At 47.1% G+C, this 19,107-nt stretch overlaps 1 protein-coding gene across 1 annotated transcript; it reads left to right on the forward strand.

The window, feature by feature from the left end:
- The first annotated feature begins 7,645 nt into the window (after positions 1–7,645).
- On the forward strand, positions 7,646–11,152 carry LOC141027051 (uncharacterized). The gene is made up of 2 exons (XM_073503972.1): positions 7,646–8,485; positions 10,973–11,152. The coding sequence occupies exons 1-2, from the start codon at positions 7,646–7,648 to the stop codon at positions 11,150–11,152; spliced, it is 1,020 nt and encodes a 339-aa protein (XP_073360073.1).
- The last annotated feature ends 7,955 nt before the right edge of the window (positions 11,153–19,107 follow it).

Here is a 19,107-nt window from a genome sequence, read left to right on the forward strand (position 1 = left end):
ACTTTAATGGTGGCATTGCTTGTTTACAAGATACAGTAAATCAACAACAGCTAAAGAGTTGGTTTAAGGGCATGGGACTGTGGGGACACCATGTCACTCAGCAGCGTAAAATAAGGAACTTACTTATCATACTGGGCAAAACAGCAGGAGTACCATTTGTAACACAGTTTAATTGCATCATATCACTGGAGGCATTAGATTAACAATAACATTGGTTAGACATGTCCCTAAGGTAACAGCGTGATCGCTTCATTTTACATGCGCCCTTACATTATCAACAACAAAAAGTTGGTATAAGGACATGCGACAGTGGACGCATCAGCACAATGTACCTACAAGGAGGCATAAAGTGGTGATGCCGAGTTTGTTCATGCTCTGTGAGGGCAGCAAATCTAATCCTAGAGACCTTTTACTATGTGAGGGCAGCAAATCTAATCCTGGAGACCTTTTACTATGTGAGGGCAGCAAATCTAATCCTGGAGACCTTTTACTATGTGAGGGCAGCAAATCTAATCCTGGAGACCTTTTACTATGTGAGGGCAACAAATCTAATCCTGGAGACCTTTTACTATGTGAGGGCAGCAAATATAATCCTGAACATACTCTGTTGACTTGTCCACCAGCCGCCACTTTCTATCGTTTTTTCAACCAATAATAGATCTGTTCCTTATCCAGTTTGTACTTAGACCAGTTGGGTATCTGGTCTCTACTACTTTCCCCTGTTATTTCCTCTTTGAATCAAGTCCTAGATTCATGCTACGACTTTCCCCCCTTTCTTCGTTGTTTGAACCAAGTCCTAGATTCGAATGCATGAAGTAGCTTTACCTCTAATAATACTAAAAATTTAGGTAGATTTGGAAGAGCTGATGGAAGTAGAAAAAGATGCACATGCAGACACGTGGGGAGCTGGGGCAGTAGAGCAAGCACTTTTGAAGAACTTATACCTGAGGGTCGTCGGGATGTCGGCGGCGACAGGTCGGATCTGCACACAATACGGCAGGAAGGAAGAAGGGTTGGAGGACCTCCCGTGTCGGCTCTGTGTCGGAGAGAACGACACGGGCAGAGGATCGGGCCCCGCCGGCAGCTGTGGGTTTTCTCCCTCGCCGGTGATGACCGCGTGAATGATGCACCTTAGTCCTCTGCACATACCGGCCGAAGGGATCCGGCCGGATCTGTGACCAGTGATACGTCTCCAACGTATCTATAATTTTCTATTGCTCCATGCTATTATATATTCTGTTTTGGATGTTTAATGGGCTTATTTATACACTTTTATATTATTTTTTGGGACTAACCTATTAACCCAAGGCCCAGTGCAAATTGCTGTTTTTTTGCCTATTTCAGTGTTTCGCAGAAAAGGAATATCAAACGGAGTCCAAACGGAATGAAACCTTCGGGAGAGTTATTTTTGGAACAAACGTGATCCAGAGGACTTGGAGTGGACGTCAATAAATCAACGAGGAGGCCACGAGGCAAGGGGCACGCCTACCCCCCTGGGCGCGCCCTCCACCCTCGTGGGCCCCTCGTGGCTCCACCGACCTACTTCTTCCTCCTATATATACCTACGTACCCCGAAACCATCCAGGAGCACCACGAAACCCTATTTCCACCACCGCAACCTTCTGTAGCCGTGAGATCCCATCTTGGGGCCTTCTCCGGCGCTCCACCAGAGGGGGCATCGATCACGGAGGGCTTCTACATCAACACCATAGCCTCTCCGATGATGTGTGAGTAGTTTACCACAGACCTTCGGGTCCATAGTTATTAGCTAGATGGCTTCTTCTCTCTCTTTGGATCTCAATACAAAGTTCTCATCGGTCTTCTTGGAGATCTATTCGATGTAACTCTTTTTGCGGTGTGTTTGTCGAGATCCGATGAATTGTGGGTTTATGATCAAGATTATCTATGAACAATATTTGAATCTTCTCTGAATTCTTTTATGTATGATTGGTTATCTTTGCAAGTCTCTTCGAATTATCAGTTTGGTTTGGCCTACTAGATTGATCTTTCTTGCAATGGGAGAAGTGCTTAGCTTTGGGTTCAATCATGCGGTGCTCGATCCCAGTGACAGCAGGGGAAACGACACGTATTGTATTGTTGCCATCGAGGATAAAAAGACGGGGTTTATGTCATATTGCTTGAGTTTATCCCTCTACATCATGTCATCTTGCCTAATGCGTTACTCTGTTCTTATGAACTTAATACTCTAGATGCATGCTGGATAGCGGTCGATGTGTGGAGTAATAGTAGTAGATGCAGGCAGGAGTCGGTCTACTTGTTGCGGACGTGATGCCTATATACATGATCATGCCTAGATATTCTCATAATTATGCACTTTTCTGTCAATTGCTCGACAATAATTTGTTCACCCACCGTAACACTTATGCTATCTTGAGAGAAGCCACTAGTGAAACCTATGGCCCCCGGGTCTTTTTTCCATCATATTAATCTCCCGTCAACTAGCTATTTCTGTCGCCGTTTATTTTGCTTTCTTTACTTTTAGTCTTTATCATAAAAATACCAAAAAAATTATCTTATCATCTCTATCAGATCTCACTTTTGCAAGTGGTCGTGAAGGGATTGACAACCCCTTTATCGCGTTGGTTGCAAGGTTCTTATTTGTTTGTGTAGGTACGAGGGACTTGCGTGTGGCCTCCTACTGGATTGATACCTTGGTTCTCAAAAACTGAGGGAAATACTTACGCTACTTTGCTGCATCACCCTTTCCTCTTCAAGGGAAAACCAACGCATGCTCAAGAGGTAGCAACCAGCGGTGAGGAGAGAGAAAATGTCGCTACCGCTGTCTTGTTTAGATCTGGAGAGGATGAGAGAATGAAGAGAGCAACCCTAGTAAAGCAAGCGCTAAGGCCCCTGCGTACATATATAGTGGAGTGATTATCTTTTTCTCTCCACAACAAGCGTTTCAATTTGTGTACATGGCATTAAAGAAAAGAAACTCTCTATTTAAGGTGACTAACTGTACGACTCCTACTTACTAGTAGTAGTAGTATTGTTCACTTGTGCTCCCTGGCCCTCCATTCATTGAACAACCCGGGCCCACGGGTGAATAAACATACAATACTAGTATTTATATAGAATGAACAAGCTCGAACTATTTTCGCGTAGTTAAAAGTTGAGGGCGGGGCTTTTTTCGGGCAGTACGCGCGGCAGTTTTCGCGTAGGCGGTTTGACAGAGAGGCGAGGAGGGTGAGGGAGTAGCGGATTCAACTTACTTACTGCTGGAAAGGTCGGGCTGTGCGATTGGACGGCACGTTACTGCTGGAAAGACTTGTGATATGACTACTCACTATAGTCATGAATTACTGGCGCTACGACCGGGGTGATGCCCCCCTTCCGTTCCGCACTCTAATCTGGTGCATGACACGTCGACCCGGATGCTGGCTCTCCCACATGTCGGCGAAGTACGTAGTAAGAAGGAGCAAAAAATCATGCAGTATATATAGTGTATATACTAGTACTACTACTCACGTCGGAGGAGTGCGAACCACGGCAGCCCAGTGAACCAGCAGTGCGAACCACGACAGCCCAGTGAACCAGCAGTAGAAAACAATGTGGTGATATGGCCATAAAAAACAATGTGCTACGGTCCAGACTGTAGCATGTACATTACTACTCCTCTTTGTTTGGATCCCTGAGTTAGAGCTAGTTTGGGTTGAAATAGCCTCAAAGTATCCAAATAGGAGGGGTTAGTTTGAGCTAGTTTGCTTTAACCCAGCTAAAAAAACTAGCCCAGTGGAGAGGTTCTAATTGGGTTAGTTCTCCTCGGGCCCACTAAAAGAGAACTAAAAAAATCTCCCCTGCCCGCACCAGATCGCTCCCTCTGCCCCCCCGTCCTCGCACGACTCCTCTCTGTTCCCCATCGAGCCGCCCGCCCAAGCGCCACTCCGCCGCTTGCCCTCTCTCTCCTCCGGCCGCCCTCTCCCTCCGGCCTCCGAAGCTCGCCCCGCTCCCCCTTCACCGGTCGTTTTTCTCCCTCTGTCATGCGCGGCAGCGGCGCATCTACCAGGGAGGTCGCGAGAGGGGTGAGTTTGTTCGTTCCTTCTTTGTCTCACAGCCATATCATTGATCTTGCTTGCTCTAGCGCTAATTCTAATTTGGAAAAGTAGATCCTGATTAAACTTGGTATAGATTTGTGGTGCACGCATGGAATTGTTTGATGCTGCTTGAGGAGGTAAAAAATATTTCTAGAGGCCCAAAGATTCAGTTCACCTTTCTAGGTATTTTAGTTTCAGGCTTGCATTATTTCTAGAGGCCCAAAGATTCAGTTCACCTTTCTAGGTATTTCAGTTTCAGGCTTGCATTATTTCTAGAGGCCCAAAGATTCGGTTCGCAGTCGTCGGCAAGCGGCCCTGCTACCCATGCCGGTGTCGACCTCAACTCGCAAGCGCCGGCGTCGGAGGGGTTCCCGGGGCTTGGGCTCTACAGAGCCTTCCTCCAGAGCAACGATGACGAGCTCCTCCCTGGGTGCGTGAGGGGCTCCGGGCTCCCTCCCTATCGTGAATGACTTCCGTGATGAGTTAGCTTATGCTTTGTTTCATGGAGTGTATTTTTTTTGTGAAGCTTGACTGACGACTTGTATGTTTAAGTGGGATATCTCATTTGTATGGACAAAGTAAAATTTATCATGTTTTGCATGCTTGATTTGTAAAGATGGTTCGTTTATGTCAATTGTGAGTGGGAGGAGGCCACACAAGAGCCGGCCACACCAAATCCGGCAGGAAATAGGGTCCAAAGTAGTCAAATGATTGAGAAAGAACATTTATTGTCAATCTAACCCTGCCATCCATACACCTCTTTGGTTAGAGTTAGTTCAGGGTTAGAATCTAACTCTAACCTCTAACTGAGTTAGAGTTCTCCTCGTCTCGGTTCATCGCCATCATACTTTCCCCATTCCTGTGTTTCGAGTATCCTGCGAATCAAAGAGGCCCTTAGACTGGTTTAGGTCCGGTCGTTTTTTATAAACGTTTTATGTCCGAAATTTAATGAACGTGCTCCGGTTTCTACGAAAATAATCCGGTTTCATGTAGTAATTTATTTATTTATTCTTCTGCGGGGGGTTTGCATGTAATTCGTGAGGTCTGAAATGTAAAGTACCCCGGCATATGCTCCGAGTCGTGCATGCACTACGACCCAAATGCTCTATGTCCCACATGCCGGCAAAAGGGAGCACGTGGAAATAGCCTATGAGTACATATAGGAGGATAAATACATGAAAAAATATGTACCGTGAAGCGTAGCTGCGGTTTGAAAAGGAGACCTAAAGTGATGACAAGTATAGATCGCACGCACCCAACTAGTGGTACTAGACATACGACTACTTTTGTCCTCAAAAAAAGAGGTACGAGTGCTCAGTACTCCTATTCTATCAACACGAGTCCCATCTGACAACATCATCCATGCTACAGCTAGCTCTTCTCCCTCGTTTCTCTCTTCCAATGCTAAACTCAGCCGACACGCGATGGGCGGGGTGGGGATTTGCCGATGGTCGGTTTGCTCAACTACGGCCCCACTTCACAGTGAAAACGTTACGACTGGAATAAAGTTGCCATATTGTAAGTGCATCTAGTGCCCCTTAGTGATTTTGGTGTATTGAAGACTTATAGGTTAAGGGACTGATGCGTTTGTGACTGTACACAGGTCTATAAGTCTATGAGGAGTTTGATGTTTACAGAGAAAGTCGCCCCTAAAAATGAAGTTCTTCAACTGAAGACTTTGGATTTCTGAAGACTTTGAAAGTGAAGAAATTGGTGTGACCTTGAAGACTTGGTATTCATTCGAGGAACATGAAGCGTGAAGACTTTTGTTTTCATAGTTTCATTTTCTCTTTCTTCAGTCATAGGAAACACCGTACTGTTAAAGGGGGTCGAGGAAATACTAAGGAAAAATTTCCATGTGATGCTCAACTCAAAATCCTACACCTACCAATCCCTTCGAGTGAAGCCATTGGAAATCTCATACAGTTCAGTCAATTTCTTCAGTGACAGAGATGAAGTTCTTCTGGTCCTGAGGAATTTGTTCTGACTAAGGAGTTAGGAATTTGCCAGTGCAGATTGCCTACAAGTGAGGAACATGATAGCCCTGAGGAATTTGAGCCTCAAAGTTCCGACCGTTGCTATGCTACGCGCCAGCTGTCCCAAAATATCTACCCACCTAACGGTCATATCATTGAAGGGCATTTATGTCTTATCATGTCGGGCTGCTCCCTAGGCTATAAATAGCCGCCCCCTACAACCACTAGCTGGTTGGCTGCTCCGAGAGAAACTGACACTTGTCATTTGAGAGCATCCCATCCTCTGAGGACTTTGAGCTAAAATCATTAAGTGAGGAAACCAAAACCCAAACACCTACAAACCCAAAGTGATTGAGCATCACTGAAGAGATTGATCCTGCGTGGATCCGACTCTTGTTACCTTCGAAGACTGTGCATCTTCCAGACGGTTAGGCGTCATGTTCTAGAGCATCCAAGAGGAAATTGTGGATCGCCGAGTGACCAAGTTTGTGAAGGTTTGGAAGTCACCTGAAGACTTACCACGAGTGATTGGGAGAGGTCTGTGTGACCTTGGCTCAAGGAGAATATGGTGAGAACTGTGTGTCCTCAGGTTTAAATACCTAGCCGCTCCAACCAGACGTACAACTGTCACAGTAGTTGGAACTGGTCTACCAAACCATTGTCTTCACCAAGCCTACTGGTTCTATTTCCTCAACTCTTTCATTTCCTCATTACTATGTTGTGTGTTTGTTTCATATCTGTTTGAAGACTTTGACTGAAGACTTTCTAAATTTCCTTAGTTCAATTTCTTCAGTCTGTTTGTCTTCATTCTGTTTTATCCTGTGCTTACGCTTTCTGTACTCTGTGTTTGTTGTTCATTTCATCATAATGACTGTGCTTATGTTATGTTATGTCTGCATCTGAGTACTTATTCCGTTGCAAGTAGTTCTTCGCTTAGTAATTTCCTCACCCTGAAATTCCTCAGTGAAGAATTCATAAAAATCACCTATTCACCCCCCTCTAGTCGACTTAACGCACTTTCAATTGGTATCAGAGCAAGGTACTCCCTTGTTCTGTGTGATTTTGGTTTAACCGCCTGGAGTTTTAGTTATGTCGACCGCAGGTATGATCAAGATCTCTGCTGGGTGTCCTACCTTCGATGGGACGGACTACCCCTACTGGAAGAATAAGATGCGAATGCATCTTGAGGCAATTGATAACAATCTCTGGTATGTTGTGGAAAATGGTGTTTCCTCTGTCACACCTTCTGTGAGTGCTGCTGATGTGAAGAGATTCAAGCAACTCGATTCTCAAGCCAAGAACATCATATGTGGCCATCTGAGTAAAGGGCAGTATGGCAGAGTGAGTGCTTTGGAAACTGCTAAGCTTATCCGGGATAGGCTGTCCAAAGTGAATGAAGGAGTCTCAACTCAGCGTGACCCTCGAGTTGACATTCTTTGCAATCTCTTCAACCGCTTCAAAAGACTCGACAATGAAAATGTTCAGCAAACCTTCGATCGCCTCACTGACATCTCAAATGAGCTTCAAGCACTTGGTGCTACTGACATCACCGACCATGAGGTGGTGAAGAAACTGCCGAGATCGCTTGATTCCTCATTTGATACTCTGGCACTGATGATACAAGAACGTGGAGATTACAAGTCACTTGATCCCGCTGATATCCTCGAGAGGCTAAACACTCATGAGTTCCAGCTTGCTGAAAAGAGAGATCTCTATGGTTTGAGCTATGGTAGATCGCGTGCCTTGAAGGCCAAGGCATTCTCTGAATCTGAAGGTGAAGATTCTGGCAGTAGCCTTGGTGATCCTGAAGAACTAAGCCAGGAGCTAGCATTGCTCGTGAAGAAATTTCAGAAGTTCTCAAGACGTGGTCGTTTTGGAAAATCCTCAAGGAGTGATGATTCCTCATCCCATGACTACAAGAAAAGGCTATGCCACAAATGCAAGAAACCCGGTCACTACATTCAAGATTGTCCTCAGTGGGAAAAGGAATCAAAGAAGAAGAAATACAAGGATTACAGTTATGATGACTCAAAGAAGAAGAAGAAATCTTCAAAGTCTTCATCATCAAAATCCTCGAAGTCTTCATCTCACAAGAAGAGCAGCTCTAAGAAGGCTCGGGCATTCATTGGCAAGGAAATGGATTCTGAAGCTGAATCTGAGGAACATGAGGAAGAGGAGGCATCTGAGGAGTCAGAATCGGGTGTGGCGAGCCTAGCCCTCGCTATTGCATTCGTCAGCAAGTCCATCTTCAACACTGAAGAAAATGGCTTCTACGACAAGGCTGAAGACGACGATGATGACTACGCTCCCACCTATTGCTTCATGGCAAAGGGTGCCAAGGTACTCAAATATCCCTCCTCTGAATCAAGTGAGGATGAATTTGATGAAAACCTCAAGCCTAGCTACTCTAAACTTGCTAAGATTGCTGTGAAACAACAAAAGGCTTTTGAAAAGGTTCAAAACATGCTAGACAAAAGTGATGATATGTTGGGTGAAGAAATGGATCACACTAAAACCTTGACTGAAAGTCTTCAGAGACTTCAGTCTAAGTTTGACAACCTTCAAAGTCATCATAACACTCTCTTATCTGATCATGAGAAGCTTTCTTATGAATTTCTTCAAAGAAAGCAAGATCTTGAAAAGCTAAGGGTGAGTTATGAAGATCTTCAGAAGGAGCGCGATTCATTTCTTGCTCAACAAATCATCGCTGCTCAGGAAGATTTCATTCCTCCATGTTTGAAGTGCATTGAACGTGAATCTGCTAATTCTTCACCTGAATGTTCAAATGCTTCTAATGTTACAAATTCTTCACCTGCCTCTGCTATCACTAATTCCTCATCTGAGGACATTGCTAGTATCACTAATGATGCAGGGCTGAAGGAATTGTATATGACAGGCATGTACAAAAGCCTCAAACAGTCTGTTCACAAATTCTTCATGTGCGTTCTACTTGAAACTCGTTCAAAATCTTCACTGTGTCCTTGTCAGCTGAAGAATGTGTGAACGAAACTTTAAAACTTATCTTATCTGAATTTTTGGTTTTGCCGCTCAAACCATTCCACACTCCACGATATATTATCCTATTCACCCACGATCTCGCACGATTGCCACCTCTCAGTACATGGGTGACACATGTCACGCGAATGAGAAGGGTCAGGGGCACATTCGTCCAATTTCCTTGGGCGCGCAGTTTTTTCACTTTGGTTATAAATACCCCCTCCCTTCCTCACTTCGCTTTTACTCCGCTCAACCTCACTCCCTCGCTCAAGCTCTCAAACCCTAGTGCCACCGCTACTTCCATTGTCGCCGGTGAGGAAGAGCTTCACTGCCTCACCTCGTCGCCATCGTACTCGCGCCGGCCGCGGATTTCTTCACTCCGCCGCCGCCGTAGCTGTCTTCCTCTGCCGAGTTAGGGCATGGAAGATCTGAACTGACGAACTTCTAAATCTACACCTTCCAGTTCGTCGTGTTCTTCGTCAAGGGTAAATAAAAGTTACTTTTACTGCCTGCCCTTATTGATTCTTATGTTTCTACAAAATCTTCAAAAGGTGTTTATTCTTCAAATCTTCACACACTAAACACCTCACATAACATCTGCTCTTGATCTGTTTCCCTAAGCAACATTTTTCTTCAAGATTCCTCAATTGTGTGGATTTTCAATTTGTACAACTCTGGAACCTAAGTCAAAGAACGCTTAGTGAAATTTCTCAAGACTCATCTGGTCAAATTCCTCAAACTTGTTCTTTTTGTGAAAACTTCTGAGAACGCATATGACCTCTCCAAATTCTTCGCAACTATATTCTGTTCACAGGTACACATGTCCGCTGCTGAATCTCTAGGTTTTCATCAACTTAACTCATTTGCAGCGTTCCTCGAAGAAAAGTTGCTCACCTCATCTGAGAACTCAATGGTTCAAAATCCTCAGCTGAAGAAAATGGCTGACGGCAAGAAACTTCAAAAGGGAGGAAAGAAACCGGAAGTCAACACTGCGTTTGAGATCCCTGATGACATCTATGCATGGTACTGCACACCCCCTGGGGAACCAAGAATGAGCGCAAGGTGCGCATACAGAAGATAGAGAGGAGATGGGCACGGGAATGGAGGGAATATCGATATGTTACACCCAAGTACATGAAGAAATTCGCCGTACACCCTCCATGCCCAAGACCTCCATTGGCACCTGGCCAAGAAGCTGATCCCTCTAGCATCAGAAGAGGTGAAGAATTTCCAAAGGAATGGGCCAAGCGTCAAGCTAAGCTGGCCAAAGTGGCAAAAGAAGCAGTGAAGAAATTCAATGAAGATTCTGCTGCTGCTGCTGTTGAGGCCTCTGCAAGCAAGCCCAAGAAGGCCATGCCAAAGAAGCCTGCACACAAGCCCATGGCTTCCGCATCAAAGTCCTCACAGCCAAGCTCATCTGCAATGCCCTCACGGCCCAGCTCCTCAGCAAAGCCCTCACGGCAAATTCCTCAAGCTGCACCAGCTCCTCCAAAGTCCTCAACTCCTCCGTCCAAATCCTCAGCACCTGCGCATCTCACCTCGTGCCAAAGGACGACAGGCATCTCCATTGCCTCAGGAGCCTCTGCTAGTTCTTCAGCTCCTCTGAATTCCTCAACAGGCCCCTCACTGCTGAAGACTAAGGCCACTGCTGGACGAGGTTCTCGACCAAGTCCTCACAAGAAGCAGGTCGCCTTCCATGTGCCTTCTGATGATGATGAAGCTGATGATGAAGAACTTGCTGAAATCATCAGACACAGGTAGCACAGGGCCGCTAGAGCCAAAGGCAGTAATGTGCCATTGATGCTGGATCCAAAGTTGATCCTCGACTTCATCGACTTATGGCACAAGGACCCCAACACACCTCTGCCTGAGATGAACCTCACTCCTGGTCAAAGTCATGTGTTGACTGCCTTCATTGATGAAGAGAAATGGAAATATGAATAGGGGAGGAAGGTGAAGAAAGCGCAATACAAGAAAGAGCGCTTTCTGAAGCAAAATGTTCTAAAGCTTTCACCTGAAGAGCTTGTAGCTCTACAATCAGAGATCAAGAAAGTGAGTGATGAATTTGATTGCTACTATGCTGACTGGCTGGGAGCCAAAGTCAGATTTGTGAAGATAACTTAGAAGTTCACTAGAAATGTTGCAGCCCCAACGCAACAAAAAATTCCTCAGGCTGAGGCATCCGCTCAGCCTACAGAAGAGCATGCCAGCACCGCTGATGAAAATCAGGCTGCTGATGAAACTGCTAGTACCAGGGCTGATGACAGCATTCCAGCCGCTGATGACCCTGCCAGGGCAACCACTAGTGTTGCGCCTGAAGAAATAGTCAGGCCAGCTGAAGCTTCAACCGCTGTGCCTGAAGAAACTGACAATGCCAGGGCAACTGCATCAGTTGTGCGTGAAGATTTTGATCCAATTCCTTCTGCTCCTCCTGCACCTACACCAAGTACAATTCTTCCTTCTGCATTAGATGTGAAGAAGACCAAGGCTGCAGAGCGTGCAACTGTGAAGAAAAGGAAAGCATAAACTTCATCAGAATCTACAGCTCCGAAGAAGATGAAGAAATTGACCAGCTCTTTTGAGAATCCGATTGATGCTGTTCCAGTCTCAAGCATGCCATCAAAGGAACTCATTCCTTTTGATAAGAATATGTGATCCCAAGCGGATCCGATGAAGATATTCCTTCTGCTGCTTCTTCAGAGCAGTTGGATGAAGAAATTGAAGCGGATGCAATCCCTTCAACTCCAGTTGTCTCAACGCCGATGCCTCAGTTCACTGCTGAAGAGGCCTGCGTTGAAGAAATGAGTGAAGAAGATGAGGATGTGGACATTGGATGCACAATGCCTGTGATGAACGATGACTTTTGGGAAAGCCAGCACCCCAATTCTCCTTTGTTCACTTCTCTGCAGCAAATTCCTCAGTCCCCAGTGCGAACTGAAGTTCAAATGGGCTCTGAAGAACCACACCCCACTCCTTCTATTCATGAAGAGATTCCAGCCACTAGTGCTGATGAAAATGCTGCCGAAGAATTGAAGACCCAGGCTGCCACTGAAGAAACTAAAATTCCTCAGCCTGTGGATCCTGAGATTGCGATTCCTGAGGTTGTGATGCAATTAACTGATACTCCTCAGCCCAAGCCAAAGGATCCCTTCTCGAAGAAGCAAAATTTCAAGGCTGATGACTTCTTCGGCGAGGACGTATTCTTCACGGACTATAATCCATATGACTCTGCTCGTCTTAGAAGGAAGCATTTCTAGACAGCCAGCCAAGCCAACTTTTATTCTTCGCTGCTTTTCAACAAAGACAAAGTCTTCAACCATCAACACATTCCTCATGTAGACATGGAATCACTGCCTTGCTCCACGCCAGTCCTCAGTGTTCTTCATGACGCTGGACTGCTCAACTTTTGCACTGATATTGTTGATTGGAATGAAGAGCTAATTCTTCAGTTCTATGCAACGTTGCACATCACAGGAAATGCTAAAGATGTGAACTCTTGGGTGTTGGATTGGATGACAGAGAATACTCATTACAAAGCACCGGCCTCTGAATTGCTTCATGCCCTGCCTGTCAGTCCTCCCCTTGAAGGTGCTCGTTGCCTATATCATGAACCTGAACTTACCACTCACTACATGCAAGTGTTGATGAAGCCGCTGAAGCCCGGTCAAGCCCCAAGGACAAAATTCCTCGTGAAGGAATTGCTGTATGTGCCTCGGACTGTCTATCGCATTCTGACGAAGACTTTGAGTCCAATAAAAGGCCACGACTCGAATGATGAAGAAGTCGTTGGCATCATGAAGAATCTGCTATTCAATCTCATGCACGGCATCCCTGTCAATTATCATGATTTCTTCATAAGGACTCTTGCAAATGTTGCACTCTCTCCGTTTGAGTTGAAGCCTTATGCACTTTGGATTATGAGATTCCTCAAAACAAGGTCTTCACTTGTGACACCCCAAAATTTTTGACCTTGTTTTATTTATTAAAATGTTGCCAGGAAATAAAACTTTTCCATTTGTCAAGATTTATCCTTTTGTTGTTGTGGATTTTTACTTCAAGTGGAAAAACTTTCAAAAGATATTGTTGGACTTGAATACTCTCTATGATAAAACAATTCTTTATCAGTGGATTTAAATTGCAAGATTTGGTTTTCTCAGAGCTTTATTCTTTTAAAATGATTTCTTTTGAATTTGGAGCCTGTTTTGCACTACAACCCATTTAAATATTTCTTTAAAAATCCTTCCAAGTGTTTGGAGATGTCAGTGGATGCATACAATTCAACTCTATGCAAAAACCCAGTGATGTTCTTTGAAAAATTTGAGTGAATCAACCTCTTTTTCATTCTGGCCCAGTTTGGTGATTTGAACTGCAACTCTATTTTATTTTGCTCTGGTGCCCATGAACCTTTTTCCTACTTGTAGCCCTCCCCTCAAAACCCTTAAGTCCAGAAGAGTGGACTCATTGGAGGTTTTGAAGTGCATGCAATAAACCCTTTTTCTTTCTGTCCAAAACTGGTGTTTTGCAAAACTTGCACTAACAAGTTTCTGGTTTTGCCCATATGATCTTGCCACCATCTTCTGCATCTAAAGAGACCCTGATCTAGAGACTTTGGCCACTCCAAGAGTTGCCTAAGTGCACTTGGCATCCTGTCAAGCACTTGGTGTGCACAGTCAGTTTTGGGCATGTTTCCTAGTTTGCACTATGATCTTGCTCCAATGACCCAGCAACCTTGTCCACTAAACTCCTAGCCATCTCTATCCTAGTCCTGTTAATTGCCAGCCTCATCCTCGCGCTCTAGACTGCCCTGGCATTTCGTCGAGCAGGTCCCGTGCGTGCTCTGGGCGCGCCCAGAGCGCACGTTTTGCACGCGCGCGCACTGAGCCGCCGCGCCACACTGCCGCACTCGACGCGACCCGTCCCTGGCCCCTGCTCCACCGCTGAACCGCGCACTAGCTCGCCCCCTCTCCACGCCATCTCTGGCGCCCTGCAGCGCCGCTGGCAGAGCGCCTTGGCGGCACGCCGGCGTCGGCAGCGGCCTCTGTCATGTTCGGCACCGCCCAAACCACGCCAGCGCGCCAGCTGCCCCTATGAATAGCTCGATCTTATCCTGAAGCTCGTCGGCACGCGCCCGTCGCTGCCACGTCGCCCTGCGGCTACAGCACAGCTGTCGCCGGCGATCTTATCCTCAGCCGCCGCGGCCCAGCCCCGAGCGCCTATTTAAAGGGCCCCCGAGCTCGTTCAAGACCCCAGGCGACCTCGGACTTCCCTCCTAGCACTCCCCATGCAGTGGATCGACCCGTAGTGGCCATCTTCCTCGTCTCCGGCCAGTTCGGCCGCCGCCAAGCTCCGGTGCGATACGTCGCAACCAGCCACTCCCCCGCCCATCCAACGCCACCAGTCACTTCCCCTTGCTCTAGCGGAGCTGCCCAGCACCTCAGCCTTGATCGGAGACCACCGGAGCCCAAAAACCACTTCACCACCGTAGCCCCCTCCGCCGCGGAGCTCGCCGTCGGCGACTCCTTCCACCTCCGACGACCTAGTGACCACCAAGAGGACCGCCTCGGTCTGGCCGGTCCATCCCCGCCCTCAGATGCCCTCGAGGAGCCGCCGTTCGTCGCCGGCGATCGCTGGAGTCCCGCTCTCGTCGGGCAAAGAAGAGGAGGGAGAGAGGAGAACGGTCAAACCTGACCAGTGGGCCCTCTGGACCCACTGTCAGTGACCTGCGCGCCGTCTCCTCTGTTTAAGTGAAAGTGTATAACCACGGAGTACGTCTCCCCTACCCCGAAAGCGTATTTCTCCCGAAACGTTTTCTTATCTGGTTTTATTTAAAAACAGAGATTTGACCAAACTTTGACTGGCTATAACTTCTAAAATAAAACTCCAAATGAGTTGATTCTTTTTCCTACCTCTCTCAAATTCCACGTAGTTTATTTTAAGGTTTATTTCAAAAATATTTGAGGCCACTTTTTGTACTGTGTTTGAAATATTTGTTATTGGGATATTTCTCAAAATAGGATTTTGGAGGAAAGGGAGAGCTTTCAAAAAGTGCATCCTTTGCATACTCTTGATGGCAAGCATTTCTGAACTCTGGCATAATATTTTGTTGTGGTGTTCTGATGCGATTACAACACCGTTTGGCTTGGAGTATGCGTTATCTCTATGTAACGATAAAGTCTCGTGCATGAGTACACTTTGGAGTTGTTTTGTGGTCAGCAATGGATACGCTAGTGTTTTGGATCATCCTCGTGAGCTCCTCATGCATACCGGAAGGAAGCCGGGAAAGTCGTGGTCTTGGGTAGACACGAGCTTGTCCTTAGTCCCTCGTCGAGACGAGTATGCCCGGTATGGTATGGTAAGGCTTGATGAGTGGTGATTTATTCCACTAATGGTAATGTTGTTGGAGGATACTTGGACCACCTGAGTCGGTCGTAGGTCGAGTCTTGATTAGTAGCTTCCCTTCTTGTTGGTACCACCACTTGTCCCTGTCACAGACGGGGTATGGTTCAGTAAGTTGTCAACCCCTTACCAAAGCACACACCGTACAGAGAGGCCATAGTGGAAGATACCGGAGGCCTCCGGTAGGCATGCCACTTGGTCCGGGGGCATGGGTGTTTCCGGTTGGGACCGAGAGGGGGGACACCCCTTAGAGCGCGCGAATATAAATTTGATCCCATGCTACGTCGAGGTTGTAGCCTCCCCACTTAGAGTTTTGCTTGGCAGGTGTCGTGGGTGATTCCAGACACCGGTGAGTTAAGCTGGTGTGTGCAGGTCGGGCGTGTTTTCAATTAAAAGACCGTAGGCGGAATTAGTCCCGATGGGCTAAATAAATCCGTTACTCGTGGGTAAAGAGTACACCCTCTGCAGAGGTCATACCTTTTGGATAGCCATGTTCTTGAGTAAGGACCACAGTCTGAGTTGAATCTAGTAACGGTATTCGGATGGAGAACGATTTAACTAGAACTCAGTGACGGTTTTCGGATGGAGACACGGCTAACTGGATTATAGTAACGGTATTCGGATGGAGAACGAATTAGCTAGAACTCAGTGACGGTCTTCGGATGGAGAAACGACTGGACTAGATTTTTGTTTATAACCTGTGACAGCTGAGGATCATGTTGTAATTTTGTTATTATTGTGGACTAACCATTTACATCATGTATTTTATTTAGTATCCCTGGGATGGTTCTACCTCCTGGATACTCACTGTGATTATTCTTTTAGAAGCCCTTTATGTGGTGTCGCTCAGACGCCCGACTGCGGCATGGTTACTCTTGCATTTTCCTCTCGAGGAGTCATTCAGACACTCGCTTGGCCCTCAGTATTTTACTTTGGGATTTCGGGAGGACTACCGCCCGATTTCTCTTTTGTTTCCCCATGTATCATTATCTCTATGTCTGATTGCATTTGTTAATCTGTTCTCATGCATCGTGTTTACATTTGTTACATCTTATGTTCGAACTACCTTGCGAATACTTTCATAGTACTCACCCACGTACTGCATGTTCATATTATCTCTGCATGCGAGCAACGCAGACTTTCGTGGCAGACGTTGTGGTTATAATTATTTCGGAGCAAGATTGTCCCTTATTATATTATACCCGTGTTCTTAATGTTTGCGAGTACATTCAAACGTACTCACTGGCTTGTCCCTGGCTATTGTCTTGGCCAGATTCCTCGCTTGGAGATAAGCATCGCGGTGACAGCCTCGGAACCTACGTATTGACGATAGCAGCCTCGCGAAGATAGGAGTTATCCTGGTCAGCTGTTCTTGTGGGGAATGGAGTCCCATAGATGCAGGTGTACTCAACCGCTTCCGCCCTCAACCATTAGAAACCAAATGTTGTACTCCTAGACCACAATGGTCTTGTACTACATATTTTTGTGCCTTTCTTGGAATTCTTGTATCAAGTTGGTGTCTCACCAGCTAACAGTAATCCTGGGGCTGATGAGCACAAAGACCATTTTTCTGGGAAATTATTATCCCAAAAATCCGGTCGTGACAGACTTGGTATCAGAGCTAGGCTGACCATTGGCTAATCCTATCTTAGCCAGGCCAATAAACCTAGGTTAACCAGACCACCAGACCTTAACCTAACCCCGATCAAGCGTCCCGCGTAAGATAGCTACACAGTGACCCGACGCCTTTCGGCGGACGGTGCCCAACCTATCAGCCTAACCCGTCGATCACGCGCCAGTGACCGACACCCAACCCGTCTCTATCGCAAGCGTGCAGAGGAAGACTCCGTCCCCTTTCCCTATAAGAAGGGCACGCTAGCCTCAACACAGCACAGCACAACCTCTTTCCCCCAAAACCAAGCCACGATGCCTGGTCCCATCGTTCACAATGAGACCACAGCGACCAACCTGGGAGGTTTTGTGACCGTGCTCGCAAACCTCACCCGCCGTGCCTATGCGTTAGAAGAGCCTCCTGAATATGTTGTGTACCAGGGACCCATGTACGGTGAGAGCCGTCAGTACTGGGCCACTGTGCACATCTACGGTAGGGGTCTGTCGCCGGAACGCCCCTACAGGTTCACTGGAAGGACAACTTTCTTTGAGCCACAGGCCATCCAACTGGCAGCCCGAGAAGCCATAGTTCAACTCCGGCACTTGTCGCCCAGAGTTAACTGTCGCTCGTTCTACTACTACCCCAGTCGTGACGGGTATGGTAGGCCGCCCCAGGTTGCCAACGGAGACCACGAGACAGATCCTGCGCTGTTACATCTGGTGCACTATGTAAGCGCACTAGAGCAACTGTTCGATCAGGTCACCCTTGATCTAATCGCAGCTCGTGGAGAACTGGTTCGCCGAGCCCCGGCGAGAAGAGACGCAGAGCCCGACACCGACAACCCAGTCGTGCTGTTCGGACACCCGATCGATCCCTTGAGGTCTGCGCCAGCCATCAACCAGAGTGCTTTGGTGACCCCAGAAGCGCTTCGTCGCCTTTTGGGAACCCATTCCAACGGGATTGTGGCCAACAACCCCCGCGATGGTCATCACCACTACCCCGACCCTGCAGCCCCTCAACCTCAGCCGGCAAATACTGACGGAGAAACCCGCGGAGAAACCTCGGCACCCGCCAGGCCAGCCCACTTAGACATTAACGAAGTAGACTAAGTCGCTCGAGTTGTATCGAGCCTTAGTTCCCCTACGCTTTCTAATGGTGTGATCTTGTATCGCTTTTATTACATGTTGTCTGCTTGAGCGCTCCTATTTTGGAGTAGTAGCTATGCATGTGTACGTTAGCGTACAGTTGCATTTTCTTTAAATTTTCGGGTGCAACTACCTAGACCAATCCCGACAGCACCCACAGTAATGCGTCACATTTATGTGATATGTATATCTGTGGCTTTGACCCGAGCACAGGATCGACAACCAGTTACCTTTCACCCCGGTAGATAACCCAGCCCCGGTGTTATATAAAGGCCACCTCGTGACCTTGCCGAGTACCCCTCACCTTTGTGCGCAGCACTCACAGCCACTCCTTTGCCATGCCGACCCCCAGTATTTATCTGAGAACCCCAGACGCAACCCCGGGCAGTTTTGTTAAATTATTGTGGGACTTTACCTGCAGTACCATGAGTGCCACCCATCCACCCCAGTACGAGTTGCTCAAATCGAGGATCACTCCATCCACCTCGAAGTATTGGGCAGTAGTGCACATCCCTCCCGCATACCCAAACCAAGACCCAACGGAAGTTTCCTTCGTGGGGAAATCCATGCCGACTCCGCAGATGGCCATAGAAGCTGCTGCGTACGAGGCGCTCACTCGTCTTCGTTTCGCGGTACCCTATGCCAGCGAGCGAGGATATTATTATTTTCCGAGTCGTGCAGCACCCGGAGAAGTTGCATCTTTTCCCGGTGGACGAATTGAGAGAGATCCAGTACTGGCCAATCTTGCCCAGTACGTTATCGCCTAGGAGCGTTTGACTCAGCGGGTAATGGGTTATCTCCAGAGCCTCGCTGATTTAAATCCTCGGATCGCTATTGGCAGACCACTGAGGCCTGACCAGGAGAGGCGCATTCATCGACTGGTCAACCCGCTTCCCCCGATAGAAGAGGAGTGTGCCCCAGTACCA

Source organism: Aegilops tauschii, chromosome 7, assembly GCF_002575655.3.
Source record: "Aegilops tauschii subsp. strangulata cultivar AL8/78 chromosome 7, Aet v6.0, whole genome shotgun sequence".
Lineage (NCBI taxonomy): Eukaryota > Viridiplantae > Streptophyta > Magnoliopsida > Poales > Poaceae > Aegilops > Aegilops tauschii.

What these genes read in the sequence shown, in the direction of transcription:
- LOC141027051 (XM_073503972.1), top strand. Translation starts at nt 7,646, where the DNA reads ATGATACAAGAACGTGGAGATTACAAGTCACTTGATCCCGCTGATATC. An exon ending in AACAAAAGGCTTTTGAAAAG is followed by an intron (nt 8,486 to 10,972) that starts GTTCAAAACATG and finishes AAATATGAATAG; the next exon opens with GGGAGGAAGGTGAAGAAAGC.